At 38.2% G+C, this 26,935-nt stretch overlaps 1 protein-coding gene across 1 annotated transcript in view; it reads left to right on the forward strand.

Moving 5' to 3' along the window:
* The window catches only part of DNAH5 (dynein axonemal heavy chain 5), a gene marked incomplete at its 5' end in the record, with an annotated part of 237,371 nt that overhangs the window by 109,769 nt on the left and 100,667 nt on the right, over nt 1-26,935 (forward strand). Inside the window, 10 exons of the mRNA XM_081288458.1 lie at nt 960-1,067; nt 2,770-2,923; nt 7,212-7,358; nt 9,737-9,978; nt 12,448-12,624; nt 13,148-13,343; nt 14,065-14,207; nt 15,663-15,797; nt 24,782-24,904; nt 25,080-25,293. Of these exons, the coding sequence (XP_081144584.1) occupies nt 960-1,067; nt 2,770-2,923; nt 7,212-7,358; nt 9,737-9,978; nt 12,448-12,624; nt 13,148-13,343; nt 14,065-14,207; nt 15,663-15,797; nt 24,782-24,904; nt 25,080-25,293 (1,639 nt within the window). The remainder of the gene's footprint in view (nt 1-959; nt 1,068-2,769; nt 2,924-7,211; nt 7,359-9,736; nt 9,979-12,447; nt 12,625-13,147; nt 13,344-14,064; nt 14,208-15,662; nt 15,798-24,781; nt 24,905-25,079; nt 25,294-26,935) is intronic.

Below are 26,935 nucleotides of genomic sequence, written 5' to 3' on the forward strand. Positions count from 1 at the left end.
GACATTATTACTCCATGTACAGGTATGATTGCATGAAGAGTGTTACTCTACATCATGTACAACTAGAGAAATGAAAAGTTATGCTCCATTTGTGTAAAAATTAAAATGAATTTAAAAATTGAAAGTGGGTTTTTAAAAAATGCGCATGTTAAGTAAGTTTCCAAATACCTTAAATCATTTTTGTCTTGTTCAACTACTCTTGCCTTCCTCAGTCTATGGAGACTGGTAGAAAAATTTATTAAATTTCACAAATGTGTAATAATTTTATATACTCTATTTATCCTCCTTTTTATACTCCCTTTTACCATCACACAGGTATGTTGGTTCTGTTTATCTAGAGAACCCTAATATAGTACATACTCTAGAACATTGTTTCCCAATTTAAACTAAAAAAAAAATTTTTAAATGATAGTAGGAAATTCATGAATTAATTTGGTTCATGAATTTATTTTGAAATGAAACTTGATCATGCTGTCATCTTGTATAAAAATCCATTTTTATTGGGCATTAATTATGAGTAAAAACTATTGGACTGTGTTGTGCACACTTAAGGTGAATCTCTGCCTCAGTTTGCCAACCACATGCAACTAATTTTTAGAAAGCTCTTCACTGAGACACCCAGAAGCCTCTTAACCTTGGGCGTCTCTCACTCCAATCAAGGTGACAATTCATGTTAACCATCACATCCACCTAACTAGGTATTTTGTGGAAAGGTTGTCATACAGGTGGTATTTTCTTTCTACTTCCTTCTTTTCTCAGTTTTAAATTTCTAAGAAAATTATGGTAAAGATGAGAAAAATATTACTCAACTTTGATGAAGATTATATTTATTAATGGTAATGATAGTTCATGAATTATTAATACAGAAATAACTTGGACCATGTTGGGAATTTTTATTTATCTATATATTCTTATGTTTGTGCTCAAATAGTCTGATTTTTCTTTCTTTTCTTTTTTAGATTGATGAGGATGAACCCTTATTTTTGAGTTTAATTGAAGATCTCTTCCCAAATATCCTTCTGGACAAGGCAGGTTACCCTGAACTGGAGATGGCAATCAGCAGACAGGTAATATGGCAATCAGTGGACAGGTAATATGGCAATCAGTGGATAGGTAATATGGAGATCAGCGGACAGGTAATATGGCAATCAGTGGACAGGTAATATGGAGATCAGCGGACAGGCAATCAGATGGTTGCCTTGCTCATGTGTGGCGTGGCTCTGTGGTTGGCCTTGGCATTTGCCACCTTGCTGTGGTCTCCAGACTCCTGTCTCTGAGTGTTACTTGCAGTGGACTTATGTGGCCTCTCAGCTATTGTTCTTGAGATTTGTTCCTTAGGCTCTGGGTGGAGGGATCCACTACCCTATGCATACCATTCGGAGTCTGGATTTCCCATGGTACTTGCTGCTGTTTAATTTTTACAGTCTTCCCACGAATGGAAATTAATTACAAGACCTTGTGCCTCAATTTGATTTCTCATAAAGAAGGGTTTGGAAATAAAAAGTTGTTTTCTAAAAGAAGGTGATTTGTTCATATTTATAAGATGCATTTTAGTTCCTTAAAAACATTTGCAATAAAAATCAAATGCAGTAGCACTGGATGTATGTTTTGCTTAAAATTAGTATATAAAAGTCTGAGTTTCCTCATCATTTGGCTGAATTTGTAGCACTACCAAAAGAACTAAGTATCAACTAATTTATAAGACGGCTTATATTAGGGCTGGGGTTGTGGCTCAGTGGTAGAGTGCTCTCCTAGCATGAGGCTCTGGGCTCAATCCTCAGCACCACATAAAAATAAAATAAAGATATTGCATCCACCTAAAACCAAAAAATAAATTTAAAAAATATGCTTATATTAGTTATTTGAGTACATGAAAAATCTGAAGAGCAAATACATGACATAAATGATATGTGATTATTTTTCAAAGTTATTTAAATAAAATAAAAGTCATTTATGGTGAATTTAAGCATAGCATGATGGTTAAGCCATGCATAGATCTTGGAGCAGAACATTTGGGCTCAAATCTCAACTTGAGAGCTACAAGTTGAACGTCTTGGGAGATTGTTCAGTCACTCTCAGCCTCAGTTTCCTTAGCTGTACCATGAAGATTTCAATAGTAATAATCTCATCATCTTGTATTGAAGGTTAATCCTAGACTAGAGTTTGGTATAACTTTTATACTCTGCAATTTGGTTGATAGAAACTATGTAGATATAGCCACTATAGAAACTAAAAAGACAGCTTGAAATTTATATGGAACTTCACTCAATCTGGTATGTCATCCACTTTTCTATTTTTTAAATTAAACATTCAAAATACATTTTACACTGAGTCTTTATTCTAAAGTTGTTCCTTACTTGTACATTCAAAAAATGTGAATATGTTTTCAATTCCCAAAGAGAAATGCAGATGTGTCTTATTAGTATGGGATATTTTAGTTACACTCAGCCTGATTTTTGTCTATGTCTGTGTATATTTTTTGTACAATATATTTTTTTTTTATTGTGGTGAAATACACACCATCAAATTATTACTTTAAACATTTTGAAGTGTGCAATCAGTGATATTAAGGACGTTCACATTGTTCAGATATCACTTCCATCTGCCTTCAGAAGTTTTTTTTTTTTTTTTTAATCTTTGCAGACTCTATATCCACTCAATGCCAATCTCCTGTCCCTTCTCCCTGCTCCTATGTCAATGCATCTCTAAAGCACGGTAGTAAGTCAAATCATTGTGAATGTCGGCCAATGTGGGGTTTCGTTGTTTCAGGTGGAAGAAGCTGGCTTAATCAACCATCCTCCTTGGAAACTGAAAGTCATCCAGCTGTTTGAGACGCAGAGGGTGAGGCATGGAATGATGACCCTGGGGCCTAGTGGAGCAGGGAAAACCACCTGCATCCACACCTTGATGAAGGCCATGTCAGGTACGGCCGCCAGTTTCATTACCCATTTAAACAGTTGTAACACACTTGAATGCCCACTAGGGACATGCAGGCAGATGCACGAACATATTTTTATAGGACGGAAGGCTGCTTTACTGATTATTAGGTGCACTTAAGGCATAATGTATTACATTAATGGACCAGAGAGAGGAAGCATTTTTAAAGTGACATTTTCACAGTGCTATTTGTTTTACAAATGCTATGTCATTTAATTTTCATGATGATCTTGAGAGGTGCCCATTATTATCCCTATTTTATACAAATACGAAGACTCAAATTTGGAAATGCTCCAAGTCAGAAGGATGGTAAGCAATGGGCCTCAGAGTTAAGGTAAAGACTCACTAACAAAAATGCAGACCTTTCCCAACATACCATGCTACTTCCCAATGAAAACATAATGCAGCATTCTACTTCCCAATAAATAAAATAAAATTTCAGTCTCAGCTCTGATGTGTGGAAAATCATTCTGATCATAAACCGCCTTCCCACTTGAATCAGATCTGGTGGGGTTAAACGAACAAATGCACTTTATTTCCAGGTGTCCTTAGTTGTCTTCTCTCTAAGTTACTCACCTTAGGTATTGCCATGTTTATGATTATTTTTTGTTCCCTGTTTTTCATCAGACATTTATCATTATTTATAAATATATCAGCAGCCCTTAGCTCTGACAGAGCCAACTTCCAAAATTTCATAGAACTTTGGCTGATGGAATACTACACGTCATCCCACAGGATAAAGGTGTTGGTTGGGTTTTGGATCAGCTCATGGAGCTGCAGTGTGCAGATACTGTTGCATTGTTGGTGGCTGCTGGAGATTGCCAGTATTTAATTCAGGTCCCTGTGTGTGTTGGATGTGGTCTCTGTGCCCTCAGTTGTTGGAGGATGTGAATTCTATGCATTAGAACTCTGCCAAAATGTTCTAAGATGGAAACAGACTCTGCTCCTAGCCAACACTTACCTCCACCAAAATAGAACTCACACCTGCCAGGTTTATCATGAGATTTTTCATGTATGCTATTAAGATTCTGTCTGGGGATTTTATAGTTTTAAAAATTGTGTTTTCCCTCTGAAAAAGTATGCTCAGTATTTTCGTTGCCGTTGTGAAGCTGTCTTGTGCTAAGAATAAACTTGTAAATGCACCTGGTGTAATGACTTGAACAAAATTAAGTGCTGAATTTTAAACAGTATGGATACATTATATATAATATATCTAAATTATATAGTCCACATGGTATCATTGATTTTGGAGATGATCCTTGCAAAGGCTAATTAATTATTAGATTATTTCTTAACCCAACACTTGGTTTTGGGACATAGGGAAAACATTTGTTATCCTCAGTAATACATTGTTTTTGCTGAAAATTTTAATTATCCAAAAGACAGAGGACAATGGTGTAGAATTTCTACTAAACAACCTGAGTGTTTGTTCCCTGATAATATTTTGATTTGATCATCACATGATTTTAATGTTCTGGACTTTGAAGTTCTGCCAGGTGTACTAGCAGTAGGAAAACAGGTATGAGAAAGCATGCCTCTGTTTTTTAAGGGGACTGCAGTATGGCTGGGGGAACAAACCTAGGAATAGATAACTATAACTCAACAAGGAACTGCTCTGAGCAAGCTTTGGACAATTATGCTGTGAACAGAGATCCAAGGAGACTGGACACTTTGCTAAGGAATTTTAGAAAGTCTTACAGACAGGTGCTACTTCCTCTGGGGCTTGAGTAGCAGATGGATAAAGATATTTTTAGCAGAAAGAAGAGCCTACAGGTAGGAAGGACTGAAGAGAGCATGAGATATCTGGAAGTGCTTTGGTGTGGATGAAATGCCCTTTGTTCATGGGGTGGGAGTGTGGGTGATGAAGCTGGTTGTGCAGGTATGGAAGGTGCGACTGGCATCCAGTGCCACTCTTTGGCCCTCCCCTGCTGTAGATGCAGCTGTGTTGGAGAGCCCTCCAGACCCACACTAGCTTCAGAATATCTCCCAGCTTTTGAAGCAGTGAACTAGCCCAGCCTAGAAATCAGGGTTGGTGGGAAATAATGTTTCTGAGGCAGCCATTCTATCAACCAATGGGAGAAGACCTCATGGCAAGTGTCCCACCTCTTGTCTTTCTTTTTTATTTTCGATTCAATGCACCTTTCTATTGCCTTCTCTGATTTATTGTCTTGGTCAGTCTATCCCTTCATCTGAAATTCCCAGTGTCCAAGTCCTTGTTTCAGGTCTGCTTTTAGATGGGTCTCAGGTAGGGCACTGGGTGGCCTGAGGGGCTGTGTGACTCACACTAAGCATGGAGGTTTTGTTCTGTAGGTGAAGGGAAGCCACCGAGCGGGGGAGTGGCATGATCACCCTGTGTGTGGAAGGCCATCTGGTGGTCATGGAAGAGCAGATAAGGGGCAGCAGGGGCAATCTGGAATCCATAAGAAGGTGACAGCAACTAAGAGGTGCCTACACCAAGGCGGAGTCCAGGAAGGTCAAGAGATGCCTAGGAGAAGCAAGAGGAATTAATCTAATCAACATTGTAAAAGTCAAGCCCTGTTTTCCTTAGAGTGCTCTTATGAGAATGTGGTGGCATCTTAATAAAAATGATAAAAATTCTACCTGTTCCATCATGAAATAAATTGCCAAAGTTTCTCTTTTTTGTGTGTATGCAACAGACCCAGTCCAATATTTCCTTTGTGAAAGTGTCATACACTGTAAGATTTTTTTTAAAAAAGAACTTTATGTATTTATATTTTTCATGTGGTGCTGAGTATTGAACCCAGTGCCTCTCGCATGCTAGGCAAATGCTCTGCCACTGAGTCACAACCGCAGCCCCACTGTGAGATTTTGCTGTCCTTTTGTGACGTGTGATGAGATTTGATAGAAAGAAAGAATATGGTGTTGCCAGAGTGTTATGGAAGTCATCAGTTGCTAAAGCTGAATGGCAGCTCAGTTGAACTTCAGCACCATGAAATATCAGAAAGAATTATCCAGGTTGTTTTTGTGATTTGCAAAAATTAGAGATATTGTCCAATTTCCTAACTGCGCGCTTTAGCCAGGAAAACTTTCTCTTTTCTCCAGAGAAACAGATCACTAAGACACACACACACACACACACACACACACACACACACACACGTGTGTATAGATTTCTAATGAGTAATTGACTCGTGTGCTGAAGGAGGCCAAGAAGTCCCCCTATCTGCCATCTACACACTAGAGGCCAGGGAAAGCTGGAGATGTAAATTAGTCCCAGAGAACACAGGGAACTAATGACTCATATCTTATTCTGAGGGCTGGAGAAGATGAGATGAACTGTCTTAGCTCAAAGGCTCAGGCAAGAAGAAAAAGGGGTGACTTCCTCTCTCCTCTGTATTTTGCTTTATGGGGGCCCTCAACAGATCGGATGATAACCACACATGCAGGAGGAAGATCTACCGAGGCCACAGATTCAAATGCTATTCCTATCCAGAACTGCATATTGGTTAAGGGATTAAAAGGGTACCATTTGTTCATAGATTGACCCAGAAAAAATGTTTAATCTAGGCACACCGGGGTCAGTCAAAGTGACCTAAAGAAATTAACCATCACAGTGGGATTTAATGTAATATCTTTTCTCATGTGCATATCTAGGTATGGTTGTATTATCTGATCTTCACACAATTATATAATATTTCAGCATCTATTTTTATGATTTTACACTTTAAATAATTTTCTTCACTCTTCTACTCATTAACTCCAGTCCCTTATGTGCAAACTTCCAGCCCATTTAAAAGTACTTTGAGGATTTGAAAGCTTCAAATGCATTTCTTGAAGATGGCCACAAAAGTCCTCGATTCATACAAAATTCATTTATTTTATCTTTTCCAAGATAAGCAAGAAAAGGTATCAGAAAACTCAAGCTGATAACGGAGAGGTGGAGGCATTTTCTAGCTGATATTTCAGTCACAAGATTTAATCTAATATGCCACAAACTGAAGATACCCTGAGCTGTGAAATTTAGAGAAGGTCTAGATTATAGTAGCACCTTCATAATTCCCGAATGGTACCCTTTCAATCCCTTAAGCAATATGCAGTTTTCTTTACAGAGATAAAAATGTGCTTTAGTCAACAAAGTACAATGAAGCTAATTATGATAGCTTGGGATGCACATGACATATCTTTTCCATGTAATTTTGCATTTTTCATATTTTGAGCACTTGCTGACGCTACACCACAAATTAGTGCTATGTTGCTTAATGATGGTTCATTGCACATCTGAGATGTTTAAAATTTGGATTTACTTGCTATAGATTGTGGAAAACCACACCGGGAAATGAGGATGAATCCCAAAGCAATTACCGCCCCCCAGATGTTTGGTCGGCTTGATGTGGCCACAAATGACTGGACTGATGGAATATTTTCTACCCTTTGGAGGAAAACGCTGAGAGCTAAGAAAGGTAGAAGATGAATTACAAGTATTATTTTTAACATGCACTTCTAAATAAAATCCTTGGTGGCTGGATAGAATTATTAAAGCAATAGAATCCTCCATATAATACGTTAGTCAAGACTAAGAAGTCATAAATCAGTTTGATATCTGTGAATGTTGAAATAATGAAATTATTGATTCATATATTTAAACCTCCCATTTGAAAGAATAGTTTTTGAAACAATACTTCTGTATCCCTATGATATCTTAGAAAAAAAAAATAGATGGAAAAAGCTGTTAAGGAAAATTTGATAGTATTGAATAAAGTGATTCTATCCTAACTTTTCACTGAATATTTTTAAAATGTTACTTTTAGTTATGTACAGTCAATTTAAAAATACTGATTCTACTATAAAATCACAAGAGAAAATGAGCTTCTTTGGAGAGAAAATCGTATCTGTGAAAAATGAAGTCTATATTGAACTTGAAAATTATTCTGTTTAAGATGCACACTGGTGTTGGGTTGTTTAAACAGTTAGGGCAAGTGGCTCAGTCTGAACAATGTCTCGCTTGCTTATGCATGCTGCAAATTGAACCCAGTGTTCTCAGAGTGCAAACTCAGATGGATGGTGGTGTCCATTCTTCTCCCCACATTTTCTCACTTCTGAGTGAGTAAAGGAAGGAAGCCTCAGGAGCAGGAAGAACACAGGAGAAGGACAGCTGTCGGGCTCACTTCCTGAGGCTACCCTCTGCACCACAGGGTCTGTTGAAGGCAGAGCCAATGAGGTGCTCACGTGGAACGCAGCTCATTGAACTAGTATAAGTTGTCAGAAGAGAAATCAAGATGTTCCACTTCTGAAGCGTGCTTAGATTAGAGATTGTTTTTTTATTTGTTCCAAGACTCCAGTGTCAATGCAAATCTCATGAGGCAAGTTCAAAAAGAAGGGCTAGGAGAGGATTTTCTCTCTCTCTTGAAAAGGCAACAGGTGCTTTTTGCTTTCAAAGTGACTTGTGATTAGATCACCATGGTTTTACGCCCTTGCTAGTCCAGTGACCTTGATTAGCATTCTCAAAGCATTGTATTTGAAATAGAACATTTCAGCCTTAACTCACTTGGCCTTGGCATCCCCCATCCTACTGGCTCTCCTCTCACTTCTGCTTTGTGGACAGGTGATGGAGGGCCCAGCAAAGGAGACCCCCACCAGGAATCTAAATGTTGCCTTGCCTCTGCCTTCAGACCTCTGGTCTCTCTCTACACTTTGCAGTTAGAAGAAATTTACCCAGTCCCATCATTATAAATGCCACCTCTAAGCTGATGGCTTCCACATTTTAACCTCAGCCATGACCCAACTCAGCAGTTCTGCTGGGCTCTGGACGTTAACCTGTGCATACTAGAATTTATTCCACGCCTCTGCCTGTCTTGCCCCACCTGTCTTTCCCAGAGCACTCATATACTTCTTCCTTTTCTCCTCTTCTTGCCAGTCCCATTCAGCATCTTACTGCTTGGTATATATTCACTTGTTTTCATCCCTCTGGACTGCAATAACACAATACCACAGAATGGGTGGTTTATCACCAACAGAGGTTTATTTCTCAGTTTTGGAGGCTGGGAGTCTGATATCGGGGTACCTGCAAGGCTGAACTCTCGGGGGGCTTTCTTCTAGGTTGCAGACTGCTAACTCTTTTGTTCTCAAGTGGCAGAAGGAGCAAGGGTTCCCTCTCTTTTACAAGGACACCAACCCCATTGCTGAGGCCTCCTCTTTTATGGTCAAATCATCTCTCAAAGTTGTACATTCTAAGACCATCGCCTTGAGAGTTGGGATTTTGAAATATGAATTTTGAGGGGACAAAAACTATTCAGTCCTTTGCATTACCTTAAACTTATTCCTGCTCAGGGTCTTCACACTTTCTAGTTCCACTGTCTGGAAAATTCTATCCCTAGATCTTTCTATTCTTTATTCTCCTTCTGGAATCTTCCATTGACTGTCTTATCTAAAATGGTACCCCCACTCCCTTTACCTGCTTAATTTTTCTTATATATTTTTTCTTCTACTTATTTGCTTGACAGTCTTTTCTACCCTTAGTTGAAAGCTCTTTGAAGGCAGGATGTTGTTTTATTTGCCTCAGTATCCCCAGGCCCTAGGATGGTGCAGACCCAAGGAAGGTGCTTAATGAGTATGTGTCCAATGAATAAATGATTTTTTAAATTCGATTATTGACCTTATGTAATTGCTATATAAAAAAACTGTAGAAGTCCAATGTGCTAAAATTGTTAAAATAATCATTTGGATCAAAGCTTTATTTAAAAGTAATAAAATTATTTAAAATTGCAGTCCTTCTCCCAGCTCTGTAGCTATGTATATATGCACATGTGTGTGTATGCTTTCCCCCGGTGGGGCATTCTAGGGGAGCATATCTGGATAGTTCTTGATGGTCCAGTCGACGCTATCTGGATTGAAAATCTGAATTCCGTTTTGGATGATAATAAAACCCTAACCCTTGCCAATGGCGATCGGATTCCTATGGCTCCAAATTGCAAGATCATTTTTGAACCTCATAACATTGACAATGCTTCTCCGGCTACTGTCTCAAGAAATGGAATGGTTTTCATGAGTTCTTCTATCCTTGATTGGAGTCCCATTCTTGAGGTATGATTGACTCCTTCTTTCGTATAATTACAAAGAAAAACAGACCCTTTAGCATTCTTTGAATGTGTGTGTGCAGATTTTCCCGCAGCTGGCAGAGTAATTGCCTTTTTATGCTAATGTTGATGGAAGACCCTTAAATACGCTGCGACATTCAAGCCCTGATTGCCCCTCTCAGGCTCCTTAGTGCTCTCCTAATCACTTTAGAACCGTGATTTCCAGGTAATTGCCAGGCCTACAGTGAATCAATAATCCTGCCAAACTCTGAGGACTGAATAAGTAAAATTTAATTTGACTTCATTCAGGGATTCATGATATTTTTAAAAGGTACTCATTCACATAAAGTTTGGGAACAACCATCTTAGAATACTAACTTGAAGACAATTTGTTAAAATTGCATATAAAGAATTTTAATGAGATTCAGTAGTTATAACATTAATTTTAAGTTTATATTTGGAAATGATATTTTAGATAATTTCTCTTCATTTCATGATTAGGTATATCATTTTATTATCACCAGTCTACTCTAGAATATACCAATTAGGATTAGATTAATAATAAAATGCTTGGTATAATTAGATATTTTATTAAGTTAATCCTATAATGTAAGGCAAGGTTTTTATTAGATAAACCATGCAGGAAGTCATTTTTGATGTATTTGGTCCAGTGTATTGTTTTCATTTACACACACACATATTTGAAGATGATTTTATTGGAAAATTCTTAAAGGAGATATTTATTTTATATTGCTGCTATATTTTTGTACTTTCATTTTTATATTTATTATTTATCTTTAATATTTATTATTTATTATTTTTTTATTTTATTAATGTCTTTCCTAAGGTTATACAACTTTGTATTGCAAGGGGTTTAGATTTGGAGAGTATTAAGATGTGAAGGAGTGCAGTGTATGGCAAAGTGGTGTTGACATGGTTGACTATGTCACTAAGGATACTCCAAGAGATTTCATATTTTACAATTAAATTACCTGTCCATGGAAGAAACTAAAGAACAGGGGTTCTTGACTCCAGCTTTGCAAAAGTAATTAATAATGACAGATTTTTAAAATAGAGATGATTGGGTCACATCCCCATTCTACCAAATTAGAATGCTGGGGAAGAAGACCCAGAGCTTCTTGTTTCTAAAAGCAAAATAGATCTTTCTATCATTCTTTCTTCCTGTTTTTTTAAAAATTATTTCTAATAGTTGTAAACTCTGAGTGAAAAAGTATTTATGTGCTTTTCTCAAAAACTTCAATTTCACAAGGGTTTTTTGAAAAATATTTTTAAAGTACTAGGTAATAAATATTTAGAGTTTGCTGCTATAAAATAAGCTCCTATTATAGGCCCTACAGATTGAGGCTGATTAAGACCTTTACATTGATGGTATATCTACCTAATAATATTTTTCTATGTTTTTAAAGAAGGCAATTTTTCTCTTGGACATGATTAGGAAGAAATGTGATTCACCAGCAATACGCTGAAAATCTTGACAGCAGTGCAGGCCAGCTCAGAGAGAGTTACCAGCAGGCAGACCATGCAGCAGGGTCTCCTCAGCTGCAGGGAGACAGGCTGGTTACCTGTCCTAGTGAATGTCTGTTTTTGGTCCCATCAACTAGAAAATGTTATATTTTGGTTGAGGTGGAATCATGGTAAATTCATGAATTAATGAATAATTCAGAATGGGCATTTTATTGCTTCTGTTCAGAGACCTCTGTTGTTTCTTGGAGCATTGAGCTGTTCTCTTGACTGAAGAGAACTTGCCTCATCTTAACAAAATGTTACTTGTCAAGTGATGTTTTATGAATGACATGTACTTTCTTAGCATGGGGTTCCCCAAATAACTGAATTTTTCCACTTTCTTGAATATACTTCAGTATTTTTCTGTATTGTTCATTGATTAAACTTGAAAAAATTAAAAGAAATGAGGAATTGTGGTAAATTTTTGCTTCCCATTTAAAAATGTGGGTGAATTTCCTTTGCTCATTTTTTTTTTAAATTTCCTTTCCCTTCTGAGTTATTTCCATGAAGATACCTGCCTCCTCATCTGCTTCTAGCATGTTTTTGAATCAGTTGAAGGCTGTTTCTCCAGCTTAGCCTCAAGGCCTGGGCTGTTGTGTAGTGTAGTGCTGGTGGTGTGGATGCACACTCTGGGTTTGAGTTCTGGCCTGGCCACCTACCAACTGTGGGATGCTGAGCTATTACTGGATCTTCCTGGGTTTCTTTCCTCTTCTATAAGAGGGGCATAATAATAGCTCCTACCTCACAGAGTTGCATCGAAGATTAAATGAATTAATACGTGATAGAGTTTATAGCAAGACCTGGCACATCCTAAGTGCAGTATGGCCATTGGATATTATTATTGCTAATATAATTGCTATTATTATGATTATTATTATTGACCTTTGTCCCCAAGTGGTCATTTTCCGGTTGCTAATAGATTGAATTCATGTACTAATTTGTGAACTCACAGGGATTTCTTAAGCAACGCCCCCCTCAAGAAGCTCAAGTGCTGCGCCAGCTGTACACAGAGTCTTTCCCAGAGCTGTACCGCTTCAGCATTCAGAACTTGGAGTACAAGATGGAGCTGCTGGAGGCCTTCGTGATCAGGCAGAGCGTGGACATGCTGCAGGGCCTGATCCCTCAGAAGGTGCGCTGCTCCACTTTTGGGAGCATTTCTTTCCTACTGGCTGAGCCTCACTGTGTAGAGAACATGATATCTGAGTAGATTTGGTTAGAGTGTGTGTGTGTGTGTGTGTGTGTGGGGGGGGTGTTCGAAATGTGGATCCGCCTCCTTTGTCTCTTCTCTTCTCTTCTTCTCTTCTCTCCTCATCTCATCTCATCTCATCTCCACCTCCCCACTCCCCACAAAAAGCAAGCCATGGATTCACAATTTTGCTGCTGGTTGATAAAAGTCATCTAGTAAAATATCCCTAATTTATTAAAAAACAAACAACAACAACAGACACCAACCAAACAAGCAACAACAAAAAAACAAAACCGGGTGTTCCTAGAGAGAAGTTCCTTATTTGTCGCCAGCTGTATTCATCTTTCCCGTGTTCTTGTCTGGGGGGAAGGAACACTGACCCTTTCCAGGTGCACTGTTTTCACTGAGCCAAGTTTTGGTTTGACAACCGAGTGACCCAGTACCCGCGTGCTTCTTGCCTCCCCAGGAGCAGGGCGGGGAGCTGAGCCCCGAGCATCTGGGCCGGCTGTTCGTGTTCGCGCTCATGTGGAGCCTGGGAGCCGCGCTGGAGCCGCACGCGCGCCGCAGGCTGGAGCTCTGGCTGCGCGCCCGGCCGCCCGCGCTGCCCCTGCCGCCGGAGGGCCCGGGCGATGGCATGTTCGACTACTACGTGGCGCCCGATGGTGAGCTCCAGCTTATCAAGAGCAGCATGCCAAATATTTTAAAAGCAGGAATGGAACCCTCCGCAGTAAAGATGGAAAGGTTCATGTGCAAAGAAAGTGCATTATTGTTTCTCTTAAAAAAGGTTTGCTTAGTGTTCTAAATGCACATTTCCGCCCTGAACTTTTAATAAGGAAAATTGCAAAGATCTCCCAAGCAGATCCATTTCAACCATTCACTCAGCATAATCAGCAATTTACGTCAAAATCACAAAGGCTGAAGACGTTTCTTACTCAGTATGGGTGTTCATATTTATATGTTTTTAGATTATTTATACATGTGTATATGTATAGATGAAGTACATATTTTTATACAATTATGTCTTTTATATGTATGTATATACATAGCATAAAAGCTGGTGAGATCTGACATTTTTAAATGATTAATGATTTCAGGCACATGCACTCTCTGTTCTGTATTTCTACATACAGTATTCTTGAAAACCTATATATTTTGTAAAAGAGGATTTTAAGATAGTTGCTAACATTGCCACTTTGGTATAATTCCATGGGAGTTTTGACCAAGCTAACTCATACTTGTATGATGATATCTCTAATCTTAATGATCTTTATCTTATGGGGAGTATTTGGAAGATGTCCTCATGAGAGTTCAAGGGTGTCTGCTAATTTCAGGTAGGAGTTAAATTACTATTAGAAAAATGTGACCATTCTCTGTTCATCTCAGGTACCTGGATGCATTGGAACACACGTACCCAGGAATATGTGTATCCATCTGATACTACCCCAGAGTACAGCTCCATCCTGGTGCCAAATGTTGACAATGTGAGGACTGACTTTCTAATTAAAACCATTGCTAAACAGGGCAAGGTATGGCTTTTAAACTTTTGTTTAAAAAAATAGCCCTAGTTCATAATTATTTTTCACGAAAATAGCATATTTTTAAAAGATCCCTTGAAAACTTAAAACATACTGCATCTATTTATTTATTTATTTTTTTGGTGCCTGAGAACTGAACTCAGGGGCACTCAACCACTGAGCTACATCCCTGCCCTACTTTGTATTTTATTTAGGGACAGGGTCTCACTGAATTGCTTAGCACCTTGCCATTGCTGAGGCTGGCTTTGAACTCGAGATCCTCCTGCCTCAGTCTCCCAACCGCTGGGATTATAGGCATGTGCTACCACGCCTGGCCTGAATTTACTTTTAGAATGGTTTCTTGTAGGGGTTCTGTGTTTGGGATTGGGGTCCTGATGACTTCATGGCCGTGGCATGCTTTGTGCCTGGAAAGTTTCTGTGCCAAGTCATAGGAATGCCCTCCCATGCTAGAGTCTTATCAGCTTGGACCTTAATCTTAGGCACATAACTCCTGGGAATAAAGGAACTTGCTTGCTTGATAACTACAATGTTTCACCAAGCTCTGGTGCTCCTGGAATTGCCTACCTAACAGTAACTTCAGACAATGGACCTTCTTGAGAACTGCACAAAGCTCCTGACATTGCATATTGTAACTGTGAAATGTAACTGCAGAATAAGTAACCTCAATGATACTCTAAACAACAATGTGGTTATGGTACTAATGACCTAATGTAACCTATTGGCATAAATAAACTTGGACAAAGGGCCACTCTGCCACCTTCCATGCCTCTGCACCTTGTCTGTCTCTTTTTTGATTATTATTTTTGATTATTATTTCTTTTACTGTTCAGAATAAACGAAAATATTGTATAAATGAGTGAACACCTTTTATTATTTCCCAGGACAATATTAGAATTAAATAGTCTTCGTTCATAATTATTTCTCATGTATTAGTTGAGAGAAAGTGAATTTCGACTTATTTTTTTTTTCCAAAGAGAAATCCTTCCTTTTTGATTGTTGACCTTGAGGTTGCTGTAACAAAACAGCAAGGCCTGGGCGTCTTAGACAATAGCAGTTTTTCTCACTTTTCTGGAGACTGGAAGTGTGGGATCAAGGTGTTGGTAGGATTGGTTTCTCAGAGACCTCTCTCCTTGGCTTGCAGATGGCACTTTCTCTGTGTATTCCCATGACTTTCTGTGTGCATGTGCCCACTGCTTTATGTGTCCACATGGCCTCTTGTTGTGAGGACACTTATTGGATTGGAGTAGGCCACTCTAACATCCTCATTTTGCCATGTTATCTGAGACACCTCTTGAGAGTCTCTATCTCCAGATATGGTCATATTCTGGGACATAGGAGATGAAGGCTTCTACATGTGAATTTTGAGGATCGGGGTGGGGGACTCAATTCAACCCATAATCATCCTTTTATTTCCTTTTACTTCTTTCTCGGCTCCTTTTGTTGTAGGCTGTACTATTAATTGGTGAACAAGGAACAGCCAAGACTGTCATAATCAAAGGATTTATGTCAAAATATGATCCTGAAAGTCACATGATCAAGAGTCTGAACTTTTCTTCTGCCACCACTCCACTGATGTTTCAGGTACTGGCTCTCTTGTATTACATCTGTAATGAGTTTTGGAGGCTCAGATCTGTTCTTCTGCCTGTGCCCACTGAACCTCATCTGAATTTTCATCGCCGTATATATCCCCTATGTATGTCTTCCATCATCTCTATTATTCAATGCAATAAAACTATTCTCTAGCTAGATTGTAATATCTAATCTTACATTGTGGAGAAATAGAGTTTATATAATTTGCCATAGTCCTCAATACTGTTTATAATACCAATGTAGAAAAGCCTGTGAAAAGGAAAAATCCCCAAATGAAGAATGTCATTTATTCGCCCACATAAATCTACTTCCTCTCTCTAGAATCTTCTTTTCTAGGTTTATTACTATTTTTCTAGCCTTTAGATTCATAGATATCTTTGATGAATCTTTCTTGACTCCAAGGCTGTAAGTTTACCTGAAGAAATGCTTTACACAGTTCTTCATTTTCCTTCATGTTCCCTGTTCACCTCTACAGAATCTAACTCTCCATAATCCACCCCAGGGCATCAGCATGGAGGAATCCTGAGTTGTTTTGGTTCAAGTCTAATTCTCTTCCATTCTCCCAAACTCTGTTTCCTAAATTGATACTTTTGTTTTGTTATTACCTGACTTAACATCCTACCATGGTTTCCATACTCAATTCCCACAAGGTATTTTAGAATTTTAGCAGATGAAATATTATACATCATATTGTATATCATATCATATATCATATCATATCATATCATATCATAAGAGTGACAGAAACTGCTAGGACTGGCCTGGGTTTGCATTGTCTGACTTTTTTAAAAAAAATTTTTATCCTGGTCTAAAATTGTATAAGATTTTATTGAAACTAGGGAGGAAGTTCTGAAAATCAGCTTATGCTTTAATCATTTGCAAACTATCACACATATTTTTGTAAGAATATTAATATGTTATCACAAAGACAGGCTTCACAAATTATACATAGAAAGGGAATATTTAGGGGAATCCAAACTTAAAGAACCTTGCTTTTGATGAACTTTGTTGTTCTTTAGTTACTGCAATGAAAATATCAGAGCAATGAAAATTGTTAAGGGCATGGCTAAATCATGACTTTCCATCACTTAATTCAATTGGTGACAGCAGAGTGCCAATACACTGAGACCATTGATTAAATTTCTAAATTAGACTGTCAACTTCATCATACTCTGCTGCTGGAGATGGGAGTTTCCAGTACTGGCTAGCCTTCTATCAAATGAATACCATTTATACAGAGTCTCAGTGGGAAGGTCTGTTTGAAAGGTCAACCCTGAGTTATAGACTTGGCAGTGGTATTGTTGTGTTTGGGGAGCAGCACATTAAATTATCCTAGGCTGGCAAGGTGCTACCGTGTACATATTTTATTGATACTGCTTTACATTTAAAGAACTTTTGTTAGCTTTACTTTAGGACAATACTCTGTTTAAAGGCTATAATTATAACCTTATTTAAGGATGAAGTTTTAAAAAATCAAAATGTGATCTTTTTCATCATGTAATGTAATTATCTAGCTATTAACACTTCTGAGACTGTAGTAAATCTTTAAGCCTACAAAATAAATTTGATAGCAACTATCCAGAGTTAGTGCAGACCTCAGGGGTTAAGGGCATAGTCTCTCCCAAGACTGCTCTACTGCAGACACCAGCCACAAGCTCAGGGGCTCCCAGGCCACCCAGACTTCTGCCCAAGTATCTACTTGTTTGGTTGTCCCATGAAACCTTCAGTTTTGATAATTTACTAGCATGACTTACAGAACTTAGGAAAGCACTATTCTTACAGTTTTTTTTTTGTTAAATATAAAGGATAAATATCAATAGAGCCAAAGGAAAAGGTTTATAAGGAAAAGTTTAGGAAGGTCTCAAATGCAAGCCTTCCTTGTCCTCAGGATGCATTACCTTCTGGGCATATCATGTATATCATCAATCACCAAAGAAGTTCACTAGAACTTCCATGTCCTGAGTTTTTATTGGGGTCTCATTACGGGGGCATGCTTGATTGAATAATTGGCCCCATGATTGAGTTCAAACTTCAAGTCCCCTTCCCTCCCAGTTCAAATCCCAACCTTGTAATCCCTTGGTTGGTCTGTCCAGCTCAAAATTTGAGGGCTTACATAGTTTTTTCACCGTGTGAGGAGTTTGTTTGAAGAACAAAGATGTTCCTATTATTCAGCAAATTCCAAGGTTCTCTCCAAGGTTTGAAGATTCTCTCCCAGGAGCCAGAACAGCTGAAATCTTTACTATAGGATGAGGCCTACTCACTGTGTTTTTGTGCCAACTCTGGTGTTTGACCACTATAAAGTAGGGAAGATTCGTGGTCTGTGTCTCTGAGGTATTAATTTCCTAGAAAATGCCACATTATCCAGAGAACCTCTTTATTATTTGGCATACAAGTTAATAAACCACACAGTAAATTTCTAGGTGTGATTAGAGGGATAGTAAAGCAGGCTTTGGAAACAGAATCCATCTCATTAGGTTCCTTAGCACCTCAGACATGCAAACCCTGTCCCTCCGGTCCTGGGTGTTCTGTGGAGCAGTAGCACCACTCTTTCTTTTCCTGCTCAGAATCATCTCATCTGCTGTGCAGTGCCTGAGCCCATTCTGACTGCTGAGCTTTAAGCTCTCTATTAAGCGAGACTCATTAGTTTTAGAAAGCTTTCAATTAGCCAAACTGCTGTAATTAACTTTCTCTCTATAATTTTCAGTCATTCATACTAAACAGGGCTGATGGTGTAGAGAATTTGTCTCTGTCTCCCACTTATCTGGAGCTCAACCAGATGGAAATTGTAGATGAGAAAACAGATTACTGTGGTCCCTCCTCGGTCACCATGGCAACTGTCCAAGCAAGGACCCCTGTGTGTCACTTGCCAGGTTGTTTTCACTCTGTTTTTACCACAGTGTCATTTTCACATCTATTTTCCATGGGAGAGCTGTGTGTGCCTCTTTGTTCAATTTACTTCCACTGTCTCAGATTAATAATAGCGTTCTCTGTCATTATTAAAAGTGTCTTGTTAGGACAAAAAACAAAACAAAACAAAACAAAAACCCAAAATACAAAACAAAGAAAACAACAAACTATAGTCACCCTGAATTCCCTTTTGCCTAAATTAATTTATTTTTATTTTTAATTTTTTAAAGAGAGAGATGACACTTTTTTTTGCAAAACTAATATTGTTTTAATTATTTGTTTTCTATTTTTGAAAGTAAGTCATATGTACCTTTAGAAATTTAAACAACACAGAAAAGTAAAATAAAGAAAGTGATAGTTACTCAAGAGAATTTCTGAGAAGATTGATGTCTTCTGAAAACTAACCTAACATCTTGAATATAACAACCAGCTTATAAATGGTTGCATAGCCATACATTTTGAGTTTTTTAAAAATGAGACTCATAGAGCCTGGAAGAAAATTCCAGGTTTTTTTTCCTGGAATTAGAACCATTCTTTCAAAGGATATTTTATGCAAAAATATTAATCTATAAGCAGGTAACCATGGATTTGCTTTGGTGACACTGGTGCTGGGCTCCTAAAGCCCCTTTCAATATCTTTGCTTCCTGCAGGGGTCCCTGTGGTTATAGGAATCCTTTTGGCTCTTCAGAGCACAATTTGAAGACTAGATTGCAGAGGAGAATCCTAACAGATAATATGTGAAAGTATTTTTCATGGTAAAGCTCTCTTAAAATGTCAGTGTTTACTGTTCCTATTAATGCACTGCGGCAGGGAGAGTCAGGTACTCTCTGAATTCAGTCACTGGCTGGTGGAAACAAAGCCAAAAACCAGGTCCCCATTTGCTCTGCTGTGCTTTCCCCGGGGCCTGCTCCCAGGGGCTGTTCTCTATCCATGTTAATCTCCAAAAGGCTGTCTTGCCACTTAATGTACTTATTTTAAGCTTCTGGACATGCATTATGATATTCCTATTTTATTTTTTAAGTCAGATCTTACATTTCAAAATCACTATTGAGCATTTTAAACTTTACTAACGTAAGGTGGTTTTCATTTGGTTTCAGTGAGTTACAATAAAACCGGAAATTATTCTTTAGGTAGTAGATTCTTAAATAAAGAGCAGAATTTCTCCATTTTTATCCTTTAGCTAATAGTACATATATGGAAACCTAGAATTAAGTATGCTTTATATTTCACTTTAATTGTATATAATATTTATGAAAAATGACTTAGGTGCTTGTATATAGAGTTTCACATAGCAATAATAAAATGCCTTTATTTTTTTTATAATGTATCAAGCTCACCAAGACCTTTCTCATACATCATTTCTGTATAATGCTCTGTTGTATGTACCTGTACATGTCTGTATGATTTACATAGCTTTATATACACTGTTAATTCTGGGCTCTGATTCAGAAATATCATGAAACATGAAATCATAAAGCTAATAAGAGGGAGAAGCAGTTTAACCTTTTGATTTCCCAACTTTAAACCCAGGCAGAGCTGCTAGGAAAGGCCACCAGGTTGTGCAGGTGTTATGCTGTGCCCTGCTTGGAGACAGTGCGTGAGTGGTGAGTCCAGGAGCCTGGGCAGAGCACAGTCTCTTCAACTGTGAGAGGCTCTGCCCACACCCCTCACAGGGTTGTGCTTTTCCCAGTGTCTGGTTAGGGGAATAGACTCATGTGCAAGCTTAACTGATGGGCCATGTGCCTCATCTTCTGAGGACCATAAAGCCCAGAGGAGAAGGGTATTTATTTCTTTAGAGGATCATAGAAATGAGGCCAATGAAAGAGCTGGTCATTGTTTTATGGGAGTTTTATGAATTTTTAAGGATTATAAAGACTGAATTGTCTATTAAGAAACTAATTCAGAAAGCTGAATTGGTTCTAGGTTTTGAACTCCTAGCTTGGAGCAGAAGATGGGGACTTTCCTCACTTCCACTTGTAAAGCTACTTGGCTTTTTAACTGCCTAGTTTTTACTTCTTAAAATGCCACCATCCCAGTTGGGGGTGGTGTTGGTACCCCATGTATGTGGAGATAGACAAGGAGAGCAGAACCTCAGTTAGTCTCTAGATTGCATGAGGTGATGTTGTGCTGGCCATGATTCTTCAGGTTGAAGCATAGATTGACCATAGCCCAGTCTTCTGTTATAAATTTCGATTTTTAAAATACCAAAAGCTGGGTTGAAGGAAGTGATGGGGAAGTACGTTCATCTACGACAATATCTCACAAAGTGTGTTTGGCTGATGCTCATCCTGAGAGGTTTTTCTGGTTGAGAAATGGCTACTGTAGGCGTGCATAGTGAGGTTCCCAGAATGAACACTGTAAACCAGCGTAGGAGGTGAGCATCATTTCATGGTGTGCGTTTTATTTTTAACTGAGTAGAAATTAATTAAGACCTAGAGGGACCAGTACCAGGAGATGAGGAAGGACTCCCTAGAAACAAGACTGGAGAGGTAAGCCACTGACTGGCATCTGGTGTTCCTTCAGAGTCAAGAATGGGGAACCCCGGGAGGGTTCCATTGCCCTTTAGGAAGTTTATTCTGGCTGCAGAGTAGAGAACAAGTTGGCAGGGAGATGGCAGCACTCAGAACTGAGAGGAATCCATTGCAGTTATTCCTCAAGAGGGAGGTTAGGCTGGACCAAGATAGTAGAAGAGGGAGCACAAATAGAACACGGCTGCTGTTGCTTTGGGTTAGGAAGTGGAACAGATGGGACGTGTGGTTGGTTGAGTGGATGTTGTTGGAGGAGAAGCCAGGAAAGAAAGAAAAGTCTAAGAGGACTCTGGGCTCCTTGTGCTTATTTACTATGGATCAAATATTTATGATATGCACATAGTACCAGATACCTCTAGGCCCTGCCGCTGTGAGAGAGTAAGATAGACAAAAAGTAACCAAATAAACAAATGTACTTACTTGGTTTTGTTAACTGCATATTGGTTCATACTGCCAAAACAATGCATCAGAGAGACTGGGAAGAATGTGGGTAGTAGAATACTATAAAGGTCCACAATAATTATTTAGATGGATTGTATTAGTCTGTGTCATTATAATGAAATACCTGAGGAAATGAAATTATTATTATTATTATTATTATTATTATTATTATTATTATTATTTTAAATTGGTGGTTCTGGAGGTTCCAGTACAAGATTGGGTAGCCCCATGCTTTGGGTTTTTGGTTATGGTACATGAGGAAACAGACTACTTACATCATGACTTAGCAAGTAGATAGAGACTGAGAAACTGAGGTCCCCAAATTCCTTCCAAGGGCCCAGTGACTATGGCATATGGGCCTCCCACTAGGCTCCACCCCTTAAGCTTCCACAGAACATCCCCACAGTGTCACTGTGAACCAAGCATTTGACATATGGAACATTGGGAAATACTACCCATTTTCAAATCATAACAATGATTTATTTGGGGAGGCAGAAAATTCTAGATACATTATAAGTTGCATGATATAGATATCTTGTCTTAACTTAGCAAGACGTATCTATAGCTGGTAATAGGGATGACAATTTTAAGAGGCTTTCTGTGAGAAAGACACATAATTGAAAAAAGTTTGGACAGAAGGAGATACTTTGAAAACCAACATCAACATCATACTAGAAAGAATTTAGCAATGTTAGATGTGGAATGTTTGGACTGGACACCTGGTGGTTGGTGCCAACCTGTGCTGAGCAACCTGGAGGTGCAGATGTGGTGGGTAAGAGGAGTTCACATTTGGAGGTGCTGATTTTTGTCATTCTATGGTACAGCCAAGTTGGGAAGTCCATTTGGAGCTACTAGTCCAACCATACGATATTCTGAACACCTCCATTAGAACATGTAATCATTGTGTTTCAGGCCTTCAAGAGGTCTCACCAGACCTCAGAGTTCATTAGGTAATCACAGAATGGACAACAATTCCCCAAATAGAAAGAAGCTGCAACTGTTAGTCTCACAAGCTACTCCATTTTTCTCTTGCTTTTATTTTTGTTAGGTTTTTCTCTCTCTCTTTTAAATTTTTTATTTTTTTAGTTGTAATTGGACACAATATCTTTATTTTATTTATTTATTATTATGTGGTGCTCAGGACTGAACCCAGGGCCTTGCACATGCTAGGCAAGTGCTCTACCATTGAGCCAAAACCCCAGCCCCATTGTTAGGTTTTCTCTTTATATACAAAGAGATATCCTGTGTGTGTGTGTGTGTGTGTGTGTGTGTGTGTGTGTGTGTGTGTGTACATCTTACTAGTCATTTCCTGTCATTTCAAAGGAATTAGGATCATAATAAAGGGGAAGAAAGTGTGCCGATATGAGGGTATTACTCTGTATTTTCCTAATTATTGCACCTGTGGCTTTTTAGTTCACAGGGGGCACCCGCAAGACAAAATCTTCACATGCCAGAGAGTTCTCATTAATAGACGTGGAAATGCCTGGAAGGCTCTGGTTTGCCATAGGAGGTTGTCAGGAGATTATTAATTGCCTTATGCATTTAAATTCATTGAAAAACAGAACTAAATTTAGCTGAGTACATTAAACAGTGTGTTTCTATGTCAGGGGAATATGAAATTCTTTTTTGCTATTGTGTTATTTCATGGGAGATTTGTTTTGTAATTGAATGAGTTGTGATATATTTACATATCTTTCTATTAAAATGATGAAAAATGTTCACAGCTTTTGATATTATTCATTAAAATAATGGTGGAAGCTTACAATTTGCTATTACTGAGAAGATTCCCAAAGATAGATATATAGGGATTTGCTTATATCTTGGTGAATTTTGTGGTGGTATCTTGTTATAATTCATTTTTTAACTGGTTTATTCTTTATCATGAAATAAAACTTTTGGGTAGGAGTGGAAAAATTCACTTTATCTCAATATACCACTGCTTCCTCCTCTATTTCTATATCATCTCTAACCTGATTTAAAACCATGCATGAGGGCTGGGGTTGTGGCTCAGTGATAGAGCACTTGCCTAGCATGTTGAAGCACTGGGTTCCATCCTCAGCACACACACATAAATAAATAAAATAAAAGCCATTGACAATAAAAAAAATATTTAAAAGAACATTAAAAATGCATGAATAGATTTCACAGTGGTAAGAATGACATGAGGGTTTTAAGATTTTCAGCTTCTAGAGTTTGAGCACTTTGATGTCCTTTCTGTTCTCTTTTCTGTGCTGGACTCTTGATTACTCAGTTAATATATTCTGATTGATTTCCAAACTATGTTGTAGTACCATGGAAGTGAAAATATAAAAGTCTGAGGTTCTTCTCCTACAAACTAGTTACCCCTTCAAATGTCCCTTTCAATCAGTTTTAATTCTTTCCCACATTGCTTCTTACAGAGCACAGTGCACCTCTCCTTAGATTAGCAGGGAGAGGGCTTTGTGCTCCATGTTGGGCTGGGGCATGAGAAGTGATACAATGCCATTGCCTCTGTCCCAAAGCAGTGGATCTGTGTCATTTCTGGCTACATGCAGAAGCCAATTGGCTTCCTTCTCAGTGAAGAGAGCAGGCTTCTGGCCATGACAGGCTATGCAGTTCTGTTTAACAGTATCTCTAATTATGGGGAAACTCTTTGCAGGACTGTGGCCTTTGAGTAAAGGGGGTTACATGTCATTAACATAGGTATAGTAAGAGAAAAATAAATCCTTATAAATGGAAAGAAGGCAGTTGAGGTTGTAGCTCAGTGGTAGCGAACTTGCCCCACATGTGTGAGAGGCACTGGGTTTTCTTCTCAGCACTGCATATAAATAAATAAAATAAAGATCTATTGACAAATAAAAAAATAAATAAATGGATAGAAGAATCTCATTCAAAGTTTATATTGGTTAGTATTTACTTACTCTTTAAACCAGGTTTCCAAAGGTTGTGAACATTATGCCAAATAATTTAGATACTTTAAGACTTGTTTGCCAATATTAACGGGGAAATTTTGACTTTTTCTAAGTAATTTCTGACATTTCAGAGGTTTTCAGGTTTTGATAATTGGCCATGTCTCAGGGAGACTCTCACAGACACTTCTGGTGGCTTTCTTGTTGACAGAGGACCATAGAGAGCTATGTGGACAAACGCATGGGTACCACGTATGGCCCTCCTGCGGGAAAGAAGATGACTATTTTCATTGATGATGTGAATATGCCAATAATCAATGAGTGGGGAGATCAGGTATATGGATCCTATTGTGCATTTTGTTTCTTTAATTCAGCACTATTCTTTATTCTTGGATGAATAAGTGTTTTTCTTCCTTTTCAACATGTAATTCCTGAGTTCCAGTAAACTCCATCCTTTGGGAAAAGTCAAGGAGGTGAGACATTTTAATATTGAAAGTTGTCTTTTTTAGGTTACTAATGAGATAGTACGGCAGCTAATGGAACAAAATGGATTCTATAACTTAGAGAAGCCTGGAGAATTTACCAGTATTGCAGACGTCCAGTTCTTGGCAGCCATGATCCATCCTGGGGGTGGACGCAATGATATACCCCAGAGACTCAAGAGGCAGTTCTCCATATTCAACTGCACGCTGCCCTCGGAGGCATCCATGGACAAGATCTTTGGTAAAATGAGTGTCAGTGGGTCCTGGGGAGGGAGGATTATGTTTCTATAAGAAAATATGCACCCAGGGAGGTGGCACTGGATGAATCCTTGCTATAGAGCCTAACCACTTTCTGGTCATGTTTTGTTTTTTCACATTTGTTATAGATATGTTTAAAAGTCAAGGAGCTGGGATATTTTAATATTGAAAGTTGTCTTTTTTAGGCTACTAATGAGATAGTAGAAAGCTAATGGAACAAAATGGATTCTATAACTTAGAGAAGCCTTATAGATATGTACTGAACTGGATGATGCCTCAGGAGATCTTTTCTATTTGGTTTATTTATTTTTTTATTTTTAACTTAACTGTTGCCAGCTTCTTAAGCAAGGGGTGAAATATTAAATGAACATGGAGATGAGATGGTTTCCTCCTGAAAGGTCTGGCTGTTGTAATTCCATATTAACTGTACTTGTAGCTGATACTTTAATCAATCCAGTTTGCCAAAATAAATAATGATACACAGAGCAGTAAGAGCCCTAGTCTGATCATCAGAGAAAATGGCAGAGTTATAATCAATTAATACTTAAATATGTAGTGCTTCAGAGATAATTTAATTGAGGATCCACTAGCCCAATATATATCCAAACACATTTAACTGAGTAATGAAAACACATTTGTGACCGATTTTGGAGTTATTCTTTACAGAAAAAGGGTGTAAAGATCTAAACACCTCCCCATTAGGTATTAATTTACAATTTCTGAAACTGCTGTTGAGAAAAAAAACTCATTAAGATCATCCTAATTAATTTCTGGCAGAGTGAAATGTCATGTTAGCATCCCGGGCTATAGACTGTGGCAGTGTGCTGCCTTCATTCACAGCAGTGAGCAAGGCTTGGAAACCAAATGATATTTGAATTATCTAAATTTGGGAAAAGTAGAGTAGATTAGGAAGTATGACTGCTATCACTTTTAATTAGTCTTTATTGCCTGGAAAATTTTACACATAAAATCAGTTGATACATTTTATAATGCAAGGGAACAATAGAATGGAGACGTCTTAGAGGGCTTATGGAGATGTTTTTATAAATCTTTTTTTTTTTTTAAATTAATTAATTAATTATTTTAAAATTTTTTTTATTAGTTACACATGACAGTACAATGATCTTGACAGTTCATACCTTAGAATCAAATGGGGTATAATTTCTCATTTTTCTGATTTTACAGGTTGCAGAATCACATTGGTCATATAGTCACCTATATACACACAGCCATAATAATGTCTATTTTATTCTGCTGCCCTTCCTATCCCCCTTCCCCTCCCCTCCCCTCCCATCACATCTCTCTACCCAATCTAATGTGACACACCTCTCTTTTTTTTTTCTCCTCACAACATCATACATGTATTCTGTATAACGATGAGGGTCTCTTTCCATCTTCCTATTTATCATTGTCACTTATTTAATAATGTTGAATTAGCACAGCCAGAGGTTTCAGCAATCCGTCTGCCTGCCTGCCTTCTCTCCTCCTTCCTTCTGTGCTGGGGATCAAGCTCAGGGTCCCGTATGTATTTGCTTTGCAAATGCTCTACCCCTGAGCTACATCCCCAGCCCCTCAGCAGGTTTTATTGATCAACTCTTCAGTATTTTGAATGCTGACTGACTTAA

This window comes from Spermophilus citellus (genome assembly GCF_964194105.1).
Source record: "Spermophilus citellus genome assembly, chromosome: 1".
NCBI lineage: Eukaryota > Metazoa > Chordata > Mammalia > Rodentia > Sciuridae > Spermophilus > Spermophilus citellus.